The following is a 23,149-nucleotide window of genomic DNA, read 5'->3' on the forward strand; positions in this document are numbered from 1 at the left end:
GAAGGAAGGAAGGAAGGAAGGAAGGAAGGAAGGAAGGAAGGAAGGAAGGAAGGAAGGAAGGAAGGAAGGAAGGAAGGAAGGAAGGAAGGAAGGAATAGTGTGTGTGACAACCTGGACTCTACAGAATGACCTGATCTTCTGTCCCCACAAAATCAATAACGTTTCCAGCTGTATTTTGGCTTAGCAATAGTAAATAATGGGTTTGCATCGCCTTTCTGTTGCCACAAACTTGAGAAAAAGCCCCAGTCTAAAATGTCTTTAGGGGGCTGGATTGCCCCCAAAGCAAGGAGGATCGTAGGGAGAGTCCTAAAACAAAGGCTCCCGGCACCTTCATCACGAGCAATGCGAGGGAGGAACATCCAGACCGGCTCCCTTCTCTCCATCCCCGGCATCCTGCTGCAGCGGGAGGCCTGGGAGTCACCCGGACACCCAACAACAGCTCGTGAGTGTTAACCTGCCTCCGGTCGCACGCCCACGTAAATCACAAGTAACTCCCCTAAAGTCAAGCAGCTCCATAAGCATAAAATCGGCATGCCTAGAATCAGCATGTGTATTTACAGCTGGGTAATACTGTAAAGATGCTAGAAACTGCTGGAACAGGTCAGAAATCTTGACTTTTTTTTTTACAACCAGTAAAAATAAAACCGTACTTTCCTGCAGGTTTAATAGGAGRAGGGAAGCAAGAGGCCTGAACGCAGATTTTTGCACCTTGGTAGGTGTGAGCAGCACTTCCAGGAGCAGAGCTTTGGGCAAAAAATAACCCCTTATTTCCCCAATTTGAATTTGAGCCATTGCCAGGAGCTACAGATTACTGAGAAAGGGAATGATTTCTGCAAAATTCAGCAGCAGGATTCTTGAAGAACTTCTAATATTATTGAAATTCAGAACATTGAAAGTTCTTCAAGAATCCTGGCTCCTGAATCGCTCCGGATGAATCAGCTTCTCAGCAACCAACCTGTAGCTCCCGGCACCTGCTCAAATTCCATCTGGAAGGTGAATGGCAGAGCTTGGAGAGCTTGAATTTGAATTCGAGAAACGGAGAGAACAAATCGTCCAAATTTTTGCAGTATGTTACTGAAACTTTCCTGTTTCAATTGCAGCAAACCATCCAATGTAGGAATTATTGCATAAAACATGTAAGGACAGAGCTCTGCAGCGATTATCGATGAGAAGCACGAGGCACTGACCCCTGTTCCCAGCACCAGCGCCCAGGAAGATGCCCACAGGTAGGAAGGCCCTTCAGGAGGCACGAGGATAAYCACGCGTTGGCTCCTGGACTGCAGTTTTTACCAGCTATTCTCTGGTCAATTTGTGAGGCCAAGCTTTCCAACCACATTCTTATTTTATTCCCTTTTGTTCTGTCAGAGTAAAGGAGTTTCAGTTGATGCAGTTTTTGCCTCTTGAGCCAACAAATACAAGACGTACAACATTGAAAAAGTGCCCTTGTCATGCACAGCCAGGGCCCAGGAACGGCAGAACGACAGATTTAGGTATAAACTTCCATTTCCCCAATGTTTCCTCAAAACAACAAAGATTAGCATAGAAATATTTAAAATATGGAATGAATTAAACCAACAAATCACAGGGGTGGGAAGAACATTCAGCAAACACTAGTTTTACAAGGAGAGAATAAAATCAAAAAAGACCGTAAAGCTCCCGCATTAATATTTGCCTTTAGCTCTGAAAAACGTGACTTTGGCCATCGCTCTACCGTGCGGAACACACTGCGGAACGACTCCGTTTGGGATAGTTTGGGATAAAGGCAAGAGGGAATGAGTGCGCCCTTACCTCAGCAGCGCGTCGCTCCCGTCACTCCGGACACAGCGGAGCTGCCGGCTTTGGAACCCGATGTCCGCCTGGGCCAGGCCGCCTCGCGGGTAGGGGTGCAGCGCGGCCGTGCCCGGCTCACCGGCCTCCATGCCCGGCTCCAGCGCGGTGCCTCCCACGGGGCCGAGGTGCGTGCGGTGCGGCGGGCGGCAGGCGCCCCAGGAGCCCACGCGGAGGCTGTAGGTGAAGCYCCGCTCCGGGGGCGCGCAGGCGCTGGGGACGCAGCTCCTGGTTTCCGTGAGGTTGGGGCACTGCGCGCCCCCATAGAGCGGGGGCGAGAGGAGGGCGCGCGTGCGGTGCTGCGAGCGGCGCTGGCAGCCGCACGCCGACCAGCCGGAGAACTCGGAGAGCACGCAGTCGCGCGGGCACGGCAGCAGGCAGGCCTGCTCCGTCGGCGGCGCCGGCGCCAGRTGCTCGCAGATGTCGCGGGCGGCCAGCGTCCCGTTGGGCTTCTGCACGCAGCGGGCGCTGCGGCGCTGCAGCCCGTGCTGGGCCGTGACGCAGGCGGCGGCGGGCGCGGGCCGGGCGCCGGACACCAGCGTGCACGCGTCCCACTCGGAAAGCTGCCAGGCGAAGAGGTGCGGGTGCCAGTCGCAGAGGCGGAAGCAGCCGCGCTGCTCGTCGGGCCGCTCGCGGGGCTCACAGTGCGCGGGCCGCGTGGCCCAGCCGTCGGCGTGCGCGCACCACACGGCCCGGCTCCGCACGCCGCCGGCCCCGCACGCGCCCACGCAGCGGCCCCAGGGACCTGCGGGAGAGAGAGCGCAGAGCCATGGTCACATCCCCGCACGGAGCACCGGCGCTCTGTCCCAGCACCGCCACCACGCTCCTAATCAACATATTCCCGCATAGTTTTAAAAGGAAATTATTATCAGCTGCTCCCGAGGACTGGCCACTCTCTGAGACTGGGAGGAAAAGATCCTGCATTTTCCGATGTCCCAAATCATCAGCAGGCCGGTGACATTCCCAGGGCAGTGAAACGCATCTCAAAGCCTGAGGAAACAGCAATATTTAATTTCACTTGCACAAATGAATATAAAAGCGATCATAAAGGAACAATAATCTAATAGGAAAAGCAAGTCAAGTTAGATAAGAGGAAAACATCCTTAATAGAGCAATTAGTCAATGGAATAAACCGCACGGGGAAGCAGCTGAATCATCATCTGAGGTGATAAAACAGTACCGATAAATAGTACGGCAATAAGAGCTCACGCTTAATAGGAGCTTGAAATGGAGGAGCTGACTTGATATTATAGTGTATACACCACAGCAATGCGTCCCGCGGGGCTGCTTCGTGAGCAGAGCACCTAATAGCCAAAAAGGCCCCTAATAGCCCAAAAGGCCCCTCGTGCGCATCGGGTGCCACGTTACTCGGGAAGTGCACRGATCGAGGGGTTTCCATCTGCACCRCTGGAGGCTCCAGTATCTGGGAACGGAACAAAGAGCAAAATTAAACCCAACAGTTGTGGTTTATTTTGTTTCGGAGGACACACATCTATGCCTGTAATGGAAATTGCAAGTGAATTTAAATCTGACAAKGCAAATAAAAGGATTTTATTTCCATTTTTCTAAAAATGTTTCAAGGCCGCAAAAGATCCTAGGTGCTATAAAATGCAAAAGTGCCTGCAAAGTAAAAAGGAAGGGTAGAGAAAAGCACTCAGACCGATTCTTAACATACTGAAGGGATTTGGGTGATCATGTCTCACCTTGCTCCCAAGCTTAAAAATTACCCACGTCCTCCTAACAGAGCCATTTCCCTTGTTAAGAGCACTGCATTGTATAATACTTACTTGAAAATGCACTAAAGATACTATTATCTTTATTTTTTCCAAGCCAGAATGTGCACTTTCTGCACTTTGATGCCTACATTCCACTGCGCTTTTAATAAAATGGAATTATATTATTATTTGCATTCTGCTGCTTCTTTTAATCGACTTCAGATTTATTGCAAAGAAAGTGTAAATTTAACATGGTTCCTCTAAAAAAATAATTAAATACTAATTACAAAGCAGACTATTGACTRGAAGTATTTACATCCTTATACTCAGTTAAGCTACTGAACAGGAAATTGAGCTAAGCAATGAAATCTTGTTTATTGCTGTGTCCAGAAGAACTTATCAGGAAGTGGAAAAAAAAATCTATAGTAATAGGAATCTGCATCTGATTTTCAGCCTTATATTTTTTGCTTATGTTTTGGCATGTCAAGAACAGACTAACAGGCTGCATTTTAGGCATGTTTGACACAGAATAATTGCAAACTGGTTGTGTTTAATGATAGTATAATTACTTATGAGGCTTGCTTGCTTACTTTTTTTTTCCATTCTATATTTGCATTTAACATCAAATTATAGTCAATTCTTGCTCAGGCTTCTTCTCCATCTCTCTGTATCCTGTTACTATAGGGATTTACCAATCTGCAGCCTTTGGAGCCATAMGCATATGTGCTCATATTTAATGAGCAAAACCCCCAAAGGCATGAAAATTACCAAAAATGGGAGTCCCATGTAATAGTGAGAAACAATGACAGGTTTAGTAAGAGTAATTTGTCCAGTTGTCTCCTACGACTGCTCTGCATTACTMTGCAGGATTTTTTTAAGCTGTGTTGATTGGAGGAATATGGATATAAAATCCTGCTGTCCTAAGAAATAATGTGTTGGGAAGGAGTTATCAAGATGATGGATGCTCTTTAAAGCAGGACAAGGTGGGAGAAAGATARTCAGCAGATGTAGGCTGAAACAGGGGAGCTTCCCACTGGATATAAGCAAAGAACATAGTACAAGTGCATACATTGTAAATATATAAGAAAAAGTAAACTGTGGAACGGGCTGCCCTGAAGGAACGTAACGACTCCATCCGTGGTGGTTTTCAACATCGGACTCGACACAGCCTTGAATTCATCGACGACCCTGCGCTCCGAGCAGGAGCTTCAACGAGACCTGCAGAAGGTCCAGCCTACATTATTCTAGTATCCCATGGATGAGCATCTAACAAAATAAGGGTTTGCTGCATAGGACTGCTCCTTGTAATGAAAATGTATTTTTACAAGGAAAGACTATGAGATACCACTGAGATGTGAAAAGCACCTAGGAACCTATTTGTGCAGCGGCACAAATAAATTACTCAGTCAACCAACCCAGAGAAAGGAATTCAATCAAATCACTATTCCTAGAAATGAGAAAGCTGAACAAAGGATCACTGCRAACGAAGACATCCCACTGCCTCCTACAAGACATCCGTAACACTACAGGGCAATGATGACATAAAAGAAATTAATAAATTAAGTCACTGTAACAAAGAACTACACAGTGTTTTGTCTTCTTTTATCTGACAGAAAGAATCCTGTATTATCCATCTGTACCGTTTCCCAAAGCCAGTTACCACCAAGCAATTGTCATGGATTTGACGCAGCGGGCACTGTCCTGCCATTCCCGCCTCCAAGACCCACAATTATGCAATAATTATGTCTGAATGGATATAATGACATCTGGCCTTTGCCACACAAGCCACAGAAGCATTAGACAAGCAGGTTACTCATTAAGCACAGCAGATTACACACCACAGATAACCCAGAACACCATGAATATCAAACCTAGCATGTGCATCCCAATGACAGTTCCGTAATAAGCACACTATTACTTTACAAGGATTGCTACTACACTAATGCTTTACTAGCTTATTCCTACATTTTAATGTCTATTTTTTTAAACTTTTCAGTTTTCATTTTAGTTTTTTTTCATTTACATTTAGCTTAACTGAAGTATTTTTACCACACGAGAATTGATTCAAAGTGAGTATCTCTGACAACTACTCTGTACCTGTGACCACGTAGGGATTTGCAACCTTGGTACAAGAATAGCTAGCAGTTAAATAGAGGATTATGCTAGTCATCTATTTCATACAGGTAATAGTATAGGTCCAATAGGCCCAAGTAACATATAATATTAATGAAAGGACACTGAAAAATTAATGGACAATTACTCAAACACGGATTTTCTAGATTTTTTTTTTCCTTCTCCTTCAGTTAAGGTAGCAAGAGAGACATCAAACTTATAAGCAGTTCTTCTAGCACCCGAGACACAACAAATCCCCAAATATCCTAGCAATAAAACACGACTTGCTGAAAAAAGACTTCACCAGATGCAGCCTTAACTCCTGAAGATCACCATGGTCCATCTTAACTAAATACCTGCGCTTRAAATCCCACACAGCCACTTTGGACGTTGTTCTAGCATCTTCCTCTCCAAAAGGAAAGCCCAAACTTCCTTGATGATTTCTGGGAACAAATAAGAACCCATTCAAACAGCACAAGAGCTTTATTCTTAATGGTATTGCAACCTATTTATTCTAATTACAAGTTTCAATGGCAAAAAAATAAATTCCACTGAATTGCTTTCCTCAGAACTGTTTATTAGCAGTGCTCTATCTAATGTGAACAGCATGAGAAAAGTATGCAAAACAGCATCTATATTAATTTTTATGAGTTTTGGACTTTCCTAGCAGCAAGCAAACTGTTGACTAACACATTTTCATATTTTCRTATTTCTCATCGCTAAATTCATTTTTGGCACAATGCGAAGACGTTGGACATAAAAAGCAAAATCTTTCTAACGATTTGGACAAAACCCTTCCAAGCTGAGCAAAGCCATCTGATTTCCACACCGTGCCCCCCGTGTCAGTGTATCGAGGTCAATCGCACGTTTTCCCAGTCTCAAATCTCTGGGGCAAGGAGCAGCCTTGCACTATATAGAGAGTCCACTATACCAGACCTAAAATATTTAGGCATTTTATATTACATAGCAATATCAGTATAAAAGAGGCTAGCACAACTGCTTTGTCTTCTGTTTTCTGGAAAAGCCTTACTGTATGTTTTCCCTATATCAAATCCCCATGTTATTTCATATCACAGCTTCTCTTCCTTACCCGTGTTTCTCTCAATTATTTTGCCACGTTTTACTAACACAAACTCAGTAAAACACCTTTGACTATAATTTGCATGAGATGTATAATATGCATGCCATACAAAATAAGAGTATATTGTACAATTTGCAATGTGTCACCACAGCACATGAAATTCCTCTGACTCCTGTTATTAATTTTAACTATTTGCTGCACTTTTTAAAACTTTCATGACCTCCATTAATGAGTAATTCAGAAGCCTAGTTATTCATCTTGCTTTAGAACTGAAGCAAAGTGAAGTTCACTGACTTATAGCCATGCAGCAGTTTGTTCCAATTCTGCGGTTCAAGGTTTTGCATCACCTTCCTCACGTGGTAACACTCCAGACACACTCCAGCAAGTGAGACACTGCAGTAAAACGTAATAAACACTGTTGTTTATGAAAAGCCAGTGATTTACTAACTCTTGGCACTTGAAGGCAGGACTTGTCAGTATTAAGTACTAATGTAAACTGCATTAACTTAGCTACTCAACCATGTGCCCACATTATGGAGACAGCCCAGGGAAAAATCTTTTTGCCTTTCAAGTTCAATTTAAAAAATCAGCAACCCAGACATCCCAAAACATTTCTGTATTGCCCACACAATGTATTTTGAGGTTAGCGTGTATATTGCACAAAGGATTAAAAACATATCAGTACTAGACTACAKGTAGTCAAATTTTGATCTCCTTCCAGTTCTAAACACTTGTAAAACCTGATTATTTTTTAGACATAATAGCTTTTGGAAGGTATTTGTAAGTCATAGAATCACAGAATCCTTCAGGTTGGAAGGGASCTCTAGAGATTGTCTAGTCCAACCCCCGCACACGCAGGGTCACCCACAGCACGGGGCACAGGGCTGCGTCCAAGCGGGTGTGGAAGATCTCCAGAAAAGGAGATCTCCTCTGGTAGAGGAGGAGAGGCTACCCAGCCTCTCTGGGTAGCCTGTTCCAGGGCTCTGTTCCCCTCACTGTTAAGAAATTTTTCCTCAAATGCAACCTTAATACAAAATGCAACTGAAAGACATTTCGTCAGTCACTCTGCCTGGAATGAGGGGCTCACACCTGCCCATAGGAAGCGTTGCCTCCAGGTAACTCCTGACAACTGCCCAGGACCGGCGTGGCGCTGGTTACACAGTGTCCCTTGCACTCCCCTTACCTCCTAGTTGCCTGGCAGAACTGGTGCCCGAACAGGACGAGTCAGGAGGGCTGTTCCAGGTTATAGGGGTTCTTAAGCCGCATCACAGTCTCTGGCCAAGATTTCAACTCCAGCAGCCTCCACACAAGGCTTTTCCTGCTCCATACTTGGGATTTCCCTCCTTGCTCTTCATACAAACAGTGGCTGCAGTGACTCCCTCTGGTGTCATCCCTGGTGTCAGGGCTGCTCCAGCCTCCTAGGACTGCTGCACAGACWGTGCATTTCAGTATGGACAAGGGGTCCCTCCACACCCCAAATGATTTACAGATTAGCACTAATGGATCCCCAAAGGATCCATAGCAGGACATTTGGGTGAAGGGTTTATCACCTGACACAGCGCCCTGGTGGGAAAGGGGAGAGGGAAACACTGGCACTGGGTCACCATCTATCTGAAACTCAAGCTCCAAACCACGGGGAGGATTCACAGAACCACAGAATGGTTGAGATTGGAAGGGACCTCTCGAGATCACCTAGTCCAACCCTCCCGCTCCAGCAGGGACACCCAGAGCACGGGGCACAGGGCAGCATCCACGCAGGTTTTGAGGATCTCCAGAGAAGGAAACTCCACAACCTCCCTGGGCAGCCTGTGCCAGGGCTCTGTCAAGGATTCTTTTATCAATTCCCTAATAATTCATTATTTGGCAAACACCTAAAAATGCATACTGCGAATCTGCAGAAAATACAGACACTCACGGCAAACGACCACTTATACAGAAGTGTCTYCTCAACTGGATGGCTCATTTGTTGATAAGCATTGTAAGAGCTACGGGACGGGCAGGGTTTCCCATGCCGCCCAAACTGCTGCTAATTAGTATTTCTACGTAGCAGATGCAAACTCAGAAAACAGACAGCCTAGCCAGCTAAAGACACATTTTTAAATATGTGCACAGTCAATTTTACAAAACCTGAAGGCAAGTTCTTGCACGCTATATATATCGCCTGGTTTGGATGCTTCCTCGTTTTTTATTCACAGTCCACATTTAATAATCCAATTTCTTTTTCTCTAGACCCTCTCTTTAAGGTTCCAAATTCCGGGGGGRAAAAAAGAAACTGGGAAAGCAGAGATCTCTGCAATACCTGGAGATCGCTGCGCAAAAGCAAACAATAGGAAGAGCTAGTTTTAGAATGATAAGTGTTCTCCACAGTAAATCAATCTGCTCCTCCACTAGATTTTCCGAGAAAAGGCTGCTGACAGGGAGAATGGCTGAACTTTGAGGAGAGTCCAATCAATCCAAGAGCGCCAAAGAGCTTAAGTCTCCAGACCGTGTAAACCAGGATGATGGGCTTTAAGATTTAAGTATGTTTTACTTCAGGGAAGAATGACAGGCACATAGCAAACAATTATTACTAAAAAGAGAGAGGGAGAGAGAAAGGAAAAGGCAGGGAATGAGGAAGCCACTAAGCCATTAATTTGCACACTGAAATTACCTATCAYATCGTAAGTTTGACTTCTCAACTACAAGATCCTGAGGAATAAAATTATTAAAACACTTGAGTTTACACTTGGATAGCATGATCACATTATTTCCTTCAGATTCACAGATGTTAAGATTAGAAAGATTTTAGGCACTCCTGCGTCAGGGATTACAAAATATAAGTGAGCATCACGTATCTACATAGCTCAGTGAAGAAAGGAAAATCCCTATCACATTTGGAAGCCAATTTTGTCAGGTTTCACTCAAATTATTGCAAATAGAGGTGAAAAATTAAAATGTCAGCAGATTAACATGTGAGTTCAATTCCTTGGGGGTAAAAGCCAGCAAGCCCCCAAGTATAAACTGGATAAAAGGTCCCAGAGTATTGGTAATAAATCTGTGTCAATCAATGCACAGGAGCAGCAATGCACAGGGTGACGGCTGCGGGGACACAAAGTTGTCACCTGGCAGGGTGGGAACAAGATCTGCCAGCAGAAGGGGCAGGTTTTTCTTTTCAACAGCTACTCTGCTGAATAAAGGAAAACTGAAAATAGGACTTCAGGTTCAAGGTGGTAGGTTTCAAACATCAAATGAAGCCCTACAATCATTCAGGGCACAGCCTTACAACACTGCCAAACCCTGCTGCCTCTTTGGCAGCTGTATTTTTGGCTTTATGCTGAATTCGTAGGGCTGACACATTTCTGAGCAGTCACAACTGAAAGTTAACCAGATGTGCACCTCTACACACATGTTCACAAACCTCCACACTGGGGTCAAAAATGCATATTTTTAGATGTTGAAAAGAGCTAAGAATGTGTTTGCTTAGGATAGATCCAGTTTTCCCTGAAGACCGCCAGAGATCCAGCAGGGTGCAAAGAACACTGAGGGCTTCTGCTGGTGCTGTTTGCTAAAGAGACAGAAAGGAAAGAAGGGTGAAAGAAGGATTTAAATGTATCGGTCTGGCCACTGCTGCCATAAAAGATATCATGGTTATGATTTTTTTTTAAGTAAAAGACTGGTAATTTGGAAAAATACAAATTATGGGTGCACATCTGTTGTACACATATTTTATATCCAAATTTAAAACCTTAAACATCTGCTATTAAAATTTTAGCCCACACTGCAACTGATGATGTTTAGAAACAAATGTTCTGATACATAAGTAATCATTTAACAAGGCCTGAGAAAATATAGCCCTTAACAGACTTAATTAACAGGGTAATGATGTGCATAGCATGCATGTTCTCAGAAGCAAAGATTTTCACATTAAGCTTGTTTCCATTTGAGAGAAGTAGCTTTCTTGCCAGTAGTAGATATTCCTGCAGAATATCTGTGCTAATTTAATTACACATCTGGTACCTCTGTTGCATTAAATTGCAGAGACATTTATTCACAGTGTTACCAAATTACACAAGATTCCCTACCTGTCCTAGTGTTTTACACTACAAGTAGAGATATTTGCATGAAATTCAAAAAAAAAGCTCTATTTTGTAGCCTAAGTAGTTCTAGTACACATAAAATGCTCATTTATCCTTAGCTAACCTAAGACTCAAGATATTCTACCTTCTCTATATCTCCATAATCTAAGCATGCCTCCATTTCAAAATCAGACTTTTCATAAAAGGACCAAATACAAATTTTCAGACAGCTTTAAATTAAACATCAGCACCACTACCCTTCCAGTAGCAACACTGCTCTCTGTCACCAACACAGCCATGTTACTTTTTTAAAATATCATTTCTCAGTAATGTTCATTTATCATCTCATTGTAACTGGAAATGATTGAGAATTAGGTCACAACATCAGAAATTCCATATTCTCCTTAGCTGTCCTGTCAAGGAAACTCCTGGTTATTAATTTAGAAGTGCTCACCAGAACTATCACAACCATTCAGGCTGGTTCACCATTAGGTTCATCATGATAGGCCCTGAAATCCCTCGATACCTCTTGAAGGAATCGTGTTTCAAAGGAGCCCACGAGTGACAGGCCCTGACGGGAGGTTCCCGAGAGGAGACGGCTGTTCTCAAGCAACCTTGAAACACCGGCACGCTCAAACTCGGGCTGGAAGAGAAGGGAGGCCAAAACAGACATTTCTTCATGGTTTGATGTGCATCTGATAAAGCTGGAGAAGCCCATGTGTAACACGAGGAAAAGCCAGAAACAAAGAAGTCTGTGTTTAACACCTTTAACTACGTTACTCTTCTTCCTTTTTCCGTTACAGTTAGATCTGGACTAATAACAATCAGACTCCTAAGACTTCAGTTATATTGACAATAAACTCTTGGCTTTATTGAGATAGAAGTTATCTTCCTTGCCCTTGAGCAAGAGTTTGAGCACAGCAAAGGCTTCGTAGACCTCTCATGGACTTACACAATCCCACCATCCCACCACAGAGCTCCCCATGGAGAAGTTTTAACGAGCTGTGTTGTAAGCTCAGATGGAGATGAGGCAGCAACAAAGAGAACGTGATTATAAAAAGCAAAAAGGAGAGGCATGTGGGAGCAAAGGGTGAGATTCCTCAGGCAGGGGACAAACTCTTCCAGGTTGAGACGCAGGAGAGCAGCTGCTTGACACCAAAACTGAAGCCCTGAAAGTTTTAAGGAAATATTTCTCTCCGTGCAGCTACAGAAAAGCTACCCAACAGCAAGCATCAGCTCAGGAAGCGATGAGTGGCAGAGCCAAGGGGAGACACTTGAAAAAATACTCTAAAGAAAAGTCATCAGATATCTCTGCATTGTGAAGACCTCCTTGAGTTCCTGATAGTCTGTGTAAAGTCAAGTTCAACAACCAACGGACAAGCATTGCGAAGGCAGGAAAGGGTGAATTTGCTTTAAGACAGACCCACTCCAGTTTTGACAGATGTACCCTCTTTCCCGGTGAATGGAGCTCTATGGATTTTCTTTCCTGAAACTGCAGCCCCCAATCCTACCACTGCCACCAGGACCTGAGACGCAGGATCATGGTCTTACAAACCAGACGTGATCGGAGCTCTTGGCAAAACCGCTGGTGACAGCACACAGGTGCTGCTCTACTGCACCATCATGAAATAGCTTATTTTTAAGAATAAAACATCTTCAGACATTTGCATAAGTGGAAATACAAATGTAAAAGAAAGACATTTTACAAACCTTTGCATAAACCCTGTTGGAAAGACTAATTCCATTTATTAAGCCATGCAAAGCCTTAGTAAAACAAGTTCACTAAGGTTATCTCTGACTTGACTGTCAAGTTCAAAATCTTCGGTGTTACAACATATTCTAATGTAGAAGACAAATCTTTTCAAAGAATTTAATTTCATGTGTAATAACTGAAAAAATTATGCATGCCAAAGATGCTTCTGATAGCAGCTGGTTTTAGTTTTTTAAATATCAAATGATCACAGCATCCTTATAAACTCTTCCTTAGATTAAGGCTATACTAAAGTCCTCCTCATGTTTTCCTAAGTGAATAAGCCCATCCACAACAGTAAGGTTGTAGTTTCTTTACCTTCTAATTTATAAGCAAACATATTTTCCCCATCGAAATGCTAGCAGGGCTTGGAAGCACCATTTTATGGCCATGTTAAATAACTCCTAAATCCGGCAGTGACAATGAAACTGCTTCTATAATCTGAATCAAACTATTAATTCAGCATATGAATTCAGCATATGCATAAGTGGCATGCCGCAGGAACAGCAGCATATGTCATCTGACCCTCACGGATGACAGTATTTAACAGCTGGACTGCCACGGCAAGTCGCTGGGTGCCAATCACACTGATAAGAGATGGGTGGTTGTGCTGATCACGATGCACATCCTTTGCCCCAGGGAAGAAGAACAGCTGCTGCTTCCTGCAAAATCTCCTAGACTTCCTTTCTTCAGGGAATTCAAGCCCCAGACAACTGAACTGTTTGGGCAAGTAGGAGAATTCATTAATTTTTCCTGTCTTTTGTGCAAGCATTTGTTGGCTCGGGAGGAAAAACGCTTTTTCAACACAAAAAAATCCACATGTTTTACTCACTATATCCATGTTCTCAGCTCAGGGGGTTAACAGTGTCAGTGCTTCCAACCTGTAGCTGTTCAATCCGAGTGCTCCTGGCATCACATCCSAAAGGGAAAGACAGGTGGGAGGGAAAGAACGAATCGTGCTCYGGGTCGCTCCGCACACGTCCTGCTCCTCCTCCAGCTCTGCCTTTTGGACGTGAATATCAGACAGTTAAATAACTTGTCTTAAGAGGGCACAGGAAGAAAGGTGCAATCGACCTGGGCTCGCTTCCAACTGATGCTTAATCCATATGAGGGTGGTATCCTAAATTCCCACCAAGGAGTGGCTGGCTGTTGTGGTCAGGGCGCGTGGCAGCCCGGCTAGCGCAAGCCGCAAGTCAGCGGCGAGGGAGAATGGCAAATGTGCTGCTTATGCAAATGCAACTGTTTGAAGTCAGAGATGCGGGCCTGTATTTCACTGATAAAAATGAGTAAAATAGAAAGAGACACTGAATAAGCAATTAAATTTAACTTTTTAATCAATGAAATGGAAACTGGGACCTAAATCCACTTTATAGGATTTAGAAAATCAAAGTCTTCATGCAATCAAAGAGAGCTGTGCTGCCCATTTAACCAGAGGGGGGCTTTTTGCAAGACAAAAATGTCACTTTCTATCTTGATACTGCACATGAGAGAGTCATCTACYGTTAGATCAAGGCAATTTGGTGCTCTGGATCTCCAGTTCTGCATTCTTTGCAGCTACTGCAATGCCTGCAGCAGTTCTGGTGGCAAGTTCTTGCACAGACTTGACCGGTGAGCCCACCAGCCCTTTCCAATACCTTGGACCGACCTTTCTTCGTTCCACTGTTTCTCCGAGCGCTGCAGAAACGGGAAGGCTCTCACACCTTCCTCCTGCACTGCATTTCAGAGGTCTCAAGGCCGGTGGCAGCTGGGCAGCTCCAGGGTGCTGGGAGCTGCACGGCTCCACCTCTGCCTCCCGTCCTTGAGCACAAGTCAACTTGAGCTCTCCCATGGGCAGAGATGCCACAAAACATCAACTCTTCTTCACAAAACCTCACCAAAATATCAGACGGTCCCAGGTCACAACTTACCAACTTGTCTCATGTCCTACCTTTTATCAGCGTTCTATTCAGAGCATTCAATGGCAGCAGCCCTTGAAGTACTTGTCCTTGTGAAACACCTGTACTAGCAACACCTAAACGGGGTCAGAGCTTTACTAAAAAAACCAATAATACCTTTATTGATAATACTTTCATATATGAAAAGAAACTCAGAACATGCAGTAGTTAGGACACGTTTATAAACATATGCTTAGATGCATTTACTGAAACAGGAGTAACTAAAAATATATGTATTTACTAYAGAAATATTCCAGGCTGCAATGGTCAGACTCTGCCCTAAAACACAGATAATGACTACCATCTGCAGCGATGCCTTTGATAGTTCACTAATTAATGATCAAGAATACATTTGCTTCAGTATAATTTTATGCCTTTATATCTTACTTGATTATAATTATCACAGCCTGTAAAAGTTTATTAGGGCTAATCATTTCTTAATGTAATTAAAATCCCAAGAGAAGGATAAAAATTGAATTTTGTTAGTAAAAACAAGAGCTTGTAACCAAAAGGGAGCCTTCTATTCTACAGCAACTATTCCAAATGACAAAATTAAAACAAACTGCAGGACTTTTTCAATGCATTTCTGCAAATACCCAAGTCAAGACATTCGGTAGGTGTTACAGCTGCAGAAGAAACTGTTCTCAAGCCCTGTTTCCTCCCCACRTCTTTGGGGAATGGGTTATGCAGCATTTTCCCTTCCTGCATAAAATTACCCATTCTCCAAATAGCTCTCTGGGCTCTTGGCTCTGCCTTCCAACCATTTTAACACACCACCTCTAATTCTTCTTTTTTCACAACACTGTGACAACTCCTATTAAAATGAACCCAAACAGCATTTCTTTCCACCACAAATAATTGTTTGTTCACCTAAAGGTACTAACATGAAGACTGGAGGATCAAAATAATGAGTCTATATGAGCAGACTCTACGTACAAGCATTTTATCCTGCTCTTTCACAGTTTTTYAGAAGGCCTCTTACCTTCACCTCTTGAGTTCAYGAAACAAATTATTCTGTTTCCAATCCTATCATTCCTTCTATTCTCATCCTGAAGCTGATTTGTTTCTTTTTTGCCCAGCCAAGAGCCTTGCAGGTTTCAGGATGCTCTTTACCCCAAGACCCGCTTAGGAAAGGCAACACGTAAGGCTGATGGGTGCCAGAATGTGATTTATTTCCCATTTCATAGTTTCTCCCCATTTTCCCCCGAGAACCCTAGCAATCATTATGAGGATACGTTATCATTGCCACTGTTTTAGTCGCAGTTGCTCCCCCTTGGAGTGTCTTTTGACTTAGCAACTTGCATTTAACCAGGGTAAAACTACAGTGYTCTCAAAATATTGAATTTTGAGAAATAAATCCTTAGTAAGACAGTCCGTATCGAATGGCTGTTTACACAACTGCTTCAAAACACAGACAAAATACAACTACTCTTTACATCATTTTGTCATCTATTTAGGCATCTGTAGCTCCACTGAATGAGGCCCAATATTTGACACACCAGACAAAACTTGGAGGAAGTTAAAAAAAAGAAAAAAAAAAAAAAAAAAGCTCTAGAAAAAGGCCTAGGAAAATTGTTGTTTTATGAAGAGGCACTAGACGGCCCTAGCTGAAGAGAACAGCTTCTGTCTCCAGACGCCCACGCCCAGCTAAAGCTCTTCTCAGTGGTGGCCAGTGACAGGACAAGGGGTAAGTGGTGCAAGCTGAAACCCAGGCAGTTCCATCTCCATGTGAGGAGGAACTTCTTTCCTGTGCCAGAGGTGCCAGAGCCCTGGCACAGGCTGCCCAGGGAGGTTGTGGAGTCTCCTTCTCTGGAGGTCTTCAAAACCCGCCTGGATGCCGCCCTGTGCCACATGCTCCAGGTGTCCCTCCTGGAGCAGGGGGTTGTACTGGATGACCTCTAGAGGCTCCTTCCAGCCTCAGCCRTTCTGTGATTCTGCTCTGCTTTTCACCCTGCAAGGACTTTTCATCCATCCGCAGGTCCCGGGAGGGCGCCCAGGCAGCCCCAAGCTGCGGAGCATCTGCTCCCATGGAAAGGGGGGCAGCTGCTCGGATACAATTCACCTGCTGCAGGGCTGTCCCCGGGAAGCGCGCGAGACGTTTGCTGCCAGCGAGCCGCTTCCCGGAGCGCGTCTAACAGCGCCAAGACACGCGGCCCCTCTCGCGGCAGCGCTCCACGCTGAGAGCTTCTCTCCTGAGGCTTGCAGGAGAAATCTTTCCTCCTCTAATCCCATCCTCTAGGGACAACTCAAACTCTGCAATGGCAACAAACAGATTTCCTGGGGAAATTCACAATTTGGCAGGATCTTTTTTAWTTTTTCCCCCACTGCTCTGTTTGCGGAGAAGGTGGGAGCGCTCAGGCAGCACTGCCAGGCTGCCCTCCTTGGTCTTGCCCTGTAACAGCTCCATGCAGGCTGCAAAATGTAGGAAAAAAAACATAAATTGCAAAGACTTCTGCTTGCCATAAAAAAAGCCGAAGCAGCAAACTTTCTGCAATAACTCAGCACAGCCTAAATTTGGCAGATGAGCGAGTTACCACAACAAGCTGGTGCTTTCATAAAAGCAGCTGGAGCAACTTTTGTGGTACAACATTCGCCAATTACAAACGGCAACAAATTCTCGTGCAATTTAATGTTTATTTGAGCACTSAGAAAGCAGTGACTTGTATTATCTCACAAGATCCAGGATGGGGCTTCACCCGTGGGTGCGATCGAGGGCCGGAGCAGACACGGGGCAGCCTGGCTCTGCGCAGGGGGCACCTTTCCACGACAGAGCAGGTCTCTTTGATGGTGCCTCTCCTTTAACTGACCGGCCAAACGGAGCAGCATTTCATCCCCAAGCCAGCAGCCCAACTCGATGCCTGTCACAATCACTGGAATGCTTAAATATATTTGTTCTGTATTTTTAGGATAAAAAAAAAAAAAAAAGAAAAAGAAAATTCTGCACCAGCAGCATGACTCAATGCCAATTAAACATTAACACCTCAGGCGTTTTCCTTCTGGCTTGATATTCAATCCCACAAATGCAAGTTCAAAGCAAAGAGTTTCTTCAAGCCCGCATCTGGGTAAATCATTTTTGTTTTGTTTTTTTTCTATGAAATGGAAATCACTTTATCATCTCGCATCACTGGCCAGTGTACAAACCAAACTGTTTTCAAAAGGCAGAATATTATGTCCAAATGTCCTAAATAGATACTGAGGAATTTACATCTACAACTGCCCTGCGATTTCACAGTGTTTATTTTCCTTATTTTCTGTCAACTGGCTTAGAGGGGAGCGCAGATACTCACAGAGGAGCCATTGCATATAACTAATTTTTGTTAGTAAAGTGCAGCGATCTAAAGCCACGTCTGGGGTAACAGCACTCGAGCAAGTGAAGCATGTTTATGGTATTTCTCCAACAGCAAAACACTAAAACTAACATTATAAAAATGCCACAGCTTGCTTTGCTCACCAAAAGAGCGTAAACAAAAATAACCTTTCAGCAGCAAAGTCATTTTTGGAATAACCTCGGTATCTATTATTTTGGGAGAGATTTCCGCAGGATCAGTTTCTTCAGTCCATACAGAAAACACAGTATAAGAAAAAGAGGGGAAAGAAGCATTGAAATGCCAGGGGAAACGACTCCTGCCCTAGAAGAGAGACAGCAAGAGTGGTGGCGAGTAACGTCGGGGCAGGAATAGGCTCTGCTGGAAGCAAACGCCAGGTGACCTACGTGGGGCAAAGCCCAGTGCACCCGGAGCCCCCAAGGACGGAGCTSGCGGGGCGCTGCAGCCCGCGGCACCCGCAGGGCCATGAAGCSACTTTCTGAAAACCCCCCAAATTTTCCAGCTGTTTCAGTAGGGGCATTCCCCAAACTACAGGTAAATGCTGTGCTTTTTAKAAGGCACATGCATTAAAATCACCTAAGGTGATTTTAAGCCCTTCACTGTCACTATGAAGTGGAGRCTGACAGGGGCTCTGCAGCCCCCAGGTGCTCAGGGTTGGGAAGGTCCTTGGGGCTGGTGGGAGAAGATGTCCCRCGGCCCCAGAGGCTAAAGGCAGCAGCAGGGGCAGCCCCTCACCTGCYGCCGGCTCAGGCCTTCCCCGGGGAAAGCTTTTCTCAACAGAAACCTAAGCAGAAAATCACTTTGAATCTGGATTTCAAATGTGATCTTCACACCTCTGCAATCCCTCCATCCGCTGTAAGCACCAAATATTAGGCTCCTAAGTAAACAGTGCAAGTTTCAGCTCTAGTCCTCCCACAGCAGTGCTACTCAGCTTCTCTTGACCCTCAAAGCCAACTAAAATTTGGATATCTTCAAAACATCACTAACCCAGTCCTAGAAGAAATATTACACCGACTGAGATGACCTGGACACACCAGAAGAACAAATTCCTCAAGTCCTTGGTTTAAACTGATTCTCTCTGCTTCACACATACAATCTGTTAAGCCAGACCCTCACTGTTTTTGCAAMGCCTGTAACATGTTCATAATGTGTTGTGTATCCTACAGCATTACAGTAACTTGTAATTCCTTGTTTTTTTACAATGAACTGTGCTGCAGTACAGAGTAAAAAAGAAAAATCTTATTTTATTTGAAAATATAGGGGGCAAATGGCCTTGCACATCCAAGTGTGCAAACACCCAAGYGAGATTCAAGACCTTCCTGCTTGTCTCGAAATAAAGTTCAGCAGTCCAAAGCTTCCAGACTCCAACGTCCACATCCCTCTGCTGAAAAAACAGCCCATAACGTGATGCCTTCCCGTCAGCATCTTTATTTTCCCCTTTCCTTTTGCAAGGGCTGCACCTTCACCTGGTTCCCTTGGAGGACGGTGCGAAGCTCAGCCCCAGCTGCTGGAATTCAGCACTGACCAAGGCTCACTCTGCCCAGCTCCAAAGGCACAAGCTKTGCCTTCCCTTTACCAAATAACTAATTTCCAGAAGACAAACCTTCGCCCTCAGCTACAGGAATGCAATTTCCAAAAGATCCAGCCGTGTCTGAATGCTGCTTGTGATGTCTGCACCACCACTCCGGCAACCTAAGAGAGATAGAGGTTCCTTACAGAGGTTCTTTGCAATAAATCAACAGATCAAAAAATATGTTAGTAACTAGCTCAACTTGACTGCTGTCCAAGTATTTATGAATGAAAACAAATGACCAATGCATCTTTTAYGTATCTTGTAACAAAAAAAAAGACAGTAAATGCGACCTTATGCAGCAGGAAATAACTCTATGCCCATTAGGCCCATTAGGGCCTGGTGCACCTCTTTGTGTTCAATTTCTTCTGATTTCTCTTGACTCTAAATTCTTATACAATGACAGTGTCACATGAAAAAAATGGAAGTTTTATTTTGTTTTAACTGGTCTCCTTATACTAGAAGCAAATTTCCAAGTGCAGAAAGTTTTATCAAGCAGCATTTTTATGTATTGAGCTTTCCTCGTTTCAGAAGGTCTTGATATGTTACAAGGACCATGGTTAACATGACAAAGAGTGCCAGGGACAGCTTTTCACCTCGGTTGCTATTAAATGTCTCTTTATTGCTACATCCATCAATCAGCTAATTTTAAAAGTTTGGTATAAAATGCCATATTGGTAGAGTGGACAATGCACATCACAGGTAAAATTTTAATCCGCTTACATCCTTAGCCTTGGTGGTTTACATTGCTGTTGAAATAGCTTCTCAAGTTTTCATTACTGCAGTGGCCAAAAGCTGCTCCTTGCACCTCCCTGTCTCCTTGGATAACAAGCCCAGCTCAAATTAGCCATACTGGTCTCCTACCTTTAAGATCCCCTGACGTTTTAAAAACTGTTTAAGGGACTTGGTTTATGTACCTTAAGAAGTCCCAGTYGTTTTATATACACATGCATAAATAAAAAAATCACCTGTCTGCCACCATAGGTATACAAGTGCAAGCTCTCCCATAAAGCAAGGGTTTATAGGAGCTTAAAGCAACTGCTGGAGCAGCAAGGTGATATTATTGTTATTATTTGTGCTTTGTAAGTAAGCTTGCAGGCTTAGCTTGCAGAGCTATGCCATAAAAGYATAAAAGTCTAACTTTTACATGCAGGCTAGGCCAGTTGAGCCCTGAAACACCAGTCTCTATTTGGACAGGCTTGGAAACGCCTCCGTGCACCYGAGCTGCTGATGGGGCACAGGCCTCGGCACTCTGTGCAGAGAAGCAAGGATGCCCAATGCTCATTAGTTTCTTACTCTGCAAAGAAAAAACACAAAATATTTTTAAGACTGTTTTGCTGAGATTATTTTTTCCTCTTTCTTCCTCTCACACACATCATAGAATACATTTTGCTATTCATCATGCCAGATGCTTTTTATTAGCGAGTCTACCACTGCTTTTTTTCCAGTAAATTTTACTGCATTTTATTTTGTCTTTGACCTGACGTGTTGTCAAGAAAGCTTCAGATATGACACCTGCCTTACAAACAAATTAGCAAATAGCAATAGCTTTGAAAGATCACAGGTAAAACTGGGAAATACGTGACTCAGAGGTCCATAGTTATTTTTCTCCCACTGAAAGCATCTACTCTTCAGGCATGTGAAGTTAGTGATTCGATAGATTGCTCTTTCATCTCTCAAGTCCTGAGGATTAAATGCCCTTCTTTATTTCACAGGATTAAATGGCGTGGGAAGAAAAACAGAAATGATGTGTGTGTTTGCATTACAAAACTCCTGTGCAAAGTGTCTGAATCACAAGTTGCATCAAAACCTGCAGCCCAGCAGGCAGTGCCCTCCTGGAGCCATTTCTATCACCTTCCCATAATCACAAATAAAAGAAAAGCTTGCAAACAGTTGCATCTCAATAATATTTGCATTAAAATATCCCCACTGCAACACAGACACTCGTTACTCCCCTGAATGTCMAAAACTCACCGCCCAACTCTACTCTCCATTAACTCCAAAGTACTAAGGGAGGGCGGCAGGATCAGATTCACATTTACTGAGAAATTCAGTGGAAGTATTGAAGATGCAAAGACACAAAAGGAATGAGAGAAGACGGAGCAAGGCTGGCATCACAGAGCTACTGCTAGGGACTGCTGAATACTGTCCATCACATGAAGATTTTAGGGTAGCCAGAGCAGTACACGGAAAGGCAGAACACCGCTGGATGAGACCTGCATTCGCTCCCGCAACGGAAACGGAGTAGGAGCTACCTAGCTCTGCTGCAGGACAACTACATTTGTTTTATGGAATACAGGCAGCACAAACATATGCAATGTAAGACTGCATAATGTTCGACTAACAGCAAGTGAAATGCTTTGGGTCATAAATAGGATGTCTGAGAAATGCTCGTGCTGGCTTCCTTCAGCCAACGCTTTTAACATCCACTGGGCATCGTGTTCTAGGAAGGGAAGTTTCAAGTACAAAATAGATGACAATCTTTTGCTTTATAGGACTGACTCTGATTCCAGTAATAAATATAAATTTTGCCTCAAATTCTGCTGATACAGATCCATTAAAACCACATTACCGAAAACAAGCCAAAAAAACCCTTCTTGTAACAATTTTAGTGATACTGCTCCAGGTTTGACATTGGAAAAAAAAATGCTATTTGAGTTTTATTTAACCTCAATCTGATTTGCTCAAAGAATTAATACTTTAACTCATGATGCTCTTCTAATTTAAACAAAACCCTGGAAGTTGCYGTTGTGGGTATTGACTACAGGCCAGCTGCGCAGGGAGAGGAAGGTGACGAGGACTTCTGTGGAGGCTGGAAGCGGCCTCAGCCACAAAGGTCCRGGTTCTTATGGGGAATCGAACCACCCTGATACCTGCTGGAAAGACAGGGCAGCACAAACAGCCCTGGAGCTTCCTGCAGAGCTCTGGTGGTAACTTCCCAACACGGGCAGTGGAGACACAAGGTGCCCTTCGGCCAGGAAGGGCAACGGGATCCTGGGGTGCATTAGAAGGAGCCGTCAGCAGTCACGGGAGGTGCCCTCGAATAATATACAAGGGTGCAAATGCACGTGGAAGCACACGGGTTGGTTGCTTTATTTTAAATGTTTGSTTTGTTTTAAATACACACTTTAGAAACAGATAGTAATTGTACAGTTAGGCGTGTATTCTAAGTCATCTGCTACACTGAAAAGAGATTTTCTTTATTACAGTAATGCTTGATATCAGTAATGCTTAATGTCAGTCAATATTTATTAAGTATTCTTTTCTGACAATTCATTCAAGTCAGTTTTAATTATTTATTATTCCAGGTAAAAGAGCGGTTTTTCACTTTTCTCCAGGATCACATTTTCTCTCTGTCTCGTCMACAGACAGTCATATTTTCTGTTCAATCTACGTAACGTGTAGGCTCCCCTGAATCACCAAAATAAGTCAAAGTAGCAGAAAAGTAGAAAAAGCAAAGACTGAACGTGAATATCAACTGCTCCTATCTCTCACACTGCATGTAGCTGTAGAGAAGCCAGGATGTGCCCAAAAGRACACGAAAAGGGACACAGAAAGGCAAAAGGACAGAGGGGGCTCTCTGCAGAGTGTTCATCTGCTAATTCACCCCTAAACTACCCTCTTCCAGCCAGTGCTGCGCAGGCAACAGCCAAAACGGATTACTGGAACAGTCTGAAGAGATAGAACTTAAATCATCACCAACACCCCTCTAAAATTACGCCAGGGATCACTGCAGTAAAAGTCGAGGAAGTGAGACTTCATCTTGTTCAAGCACTGCT

The 23,149-nt window shown here is 43.9% G+C and overlaps 1 protein-coding gene across 1 annotated transcript in view; it reads right to left on the bottom strand.

The window, feature by feature from the left end:
• The window catches only part of THSD7B (thrombospondin type 1 domain containing 7B), a 232,648-nt gene that overhangs the window by 178,616 nt on the left and 30,883 nt on the right, over positions 1 to 23,149 (bottom strand). Inside the window, exon 4 of the mRNA XM_026040879.1 lies at positions 1,789 to 2,572. Coding sequence (XP_025896664.1) covers positions 1,789 to 2,572 — 784 coding nt within the window. The remainder of the gene's footprint in view (positions 1 to 1,788; positions 2,573 to 23,149) is intronic.

The sequence above is a fragment of the Nothoprocta perdicaria genome, unplaced genomic scaffold, assembly GCF_003342845.1.
Source record: "Nothoprocta perdicaria isolate Ctin4 unplaced genomic scaffold, notPer1 scaffold_27, whole genome shotgun sequence".
In the NCBI taxonomy this organism is placed as follows: Eukaryota; Metazoa; Chordata; class Aves; order Tinamiformes; family Tinamidae; genus Nothoprocta; species Nothoprocta perdicaria.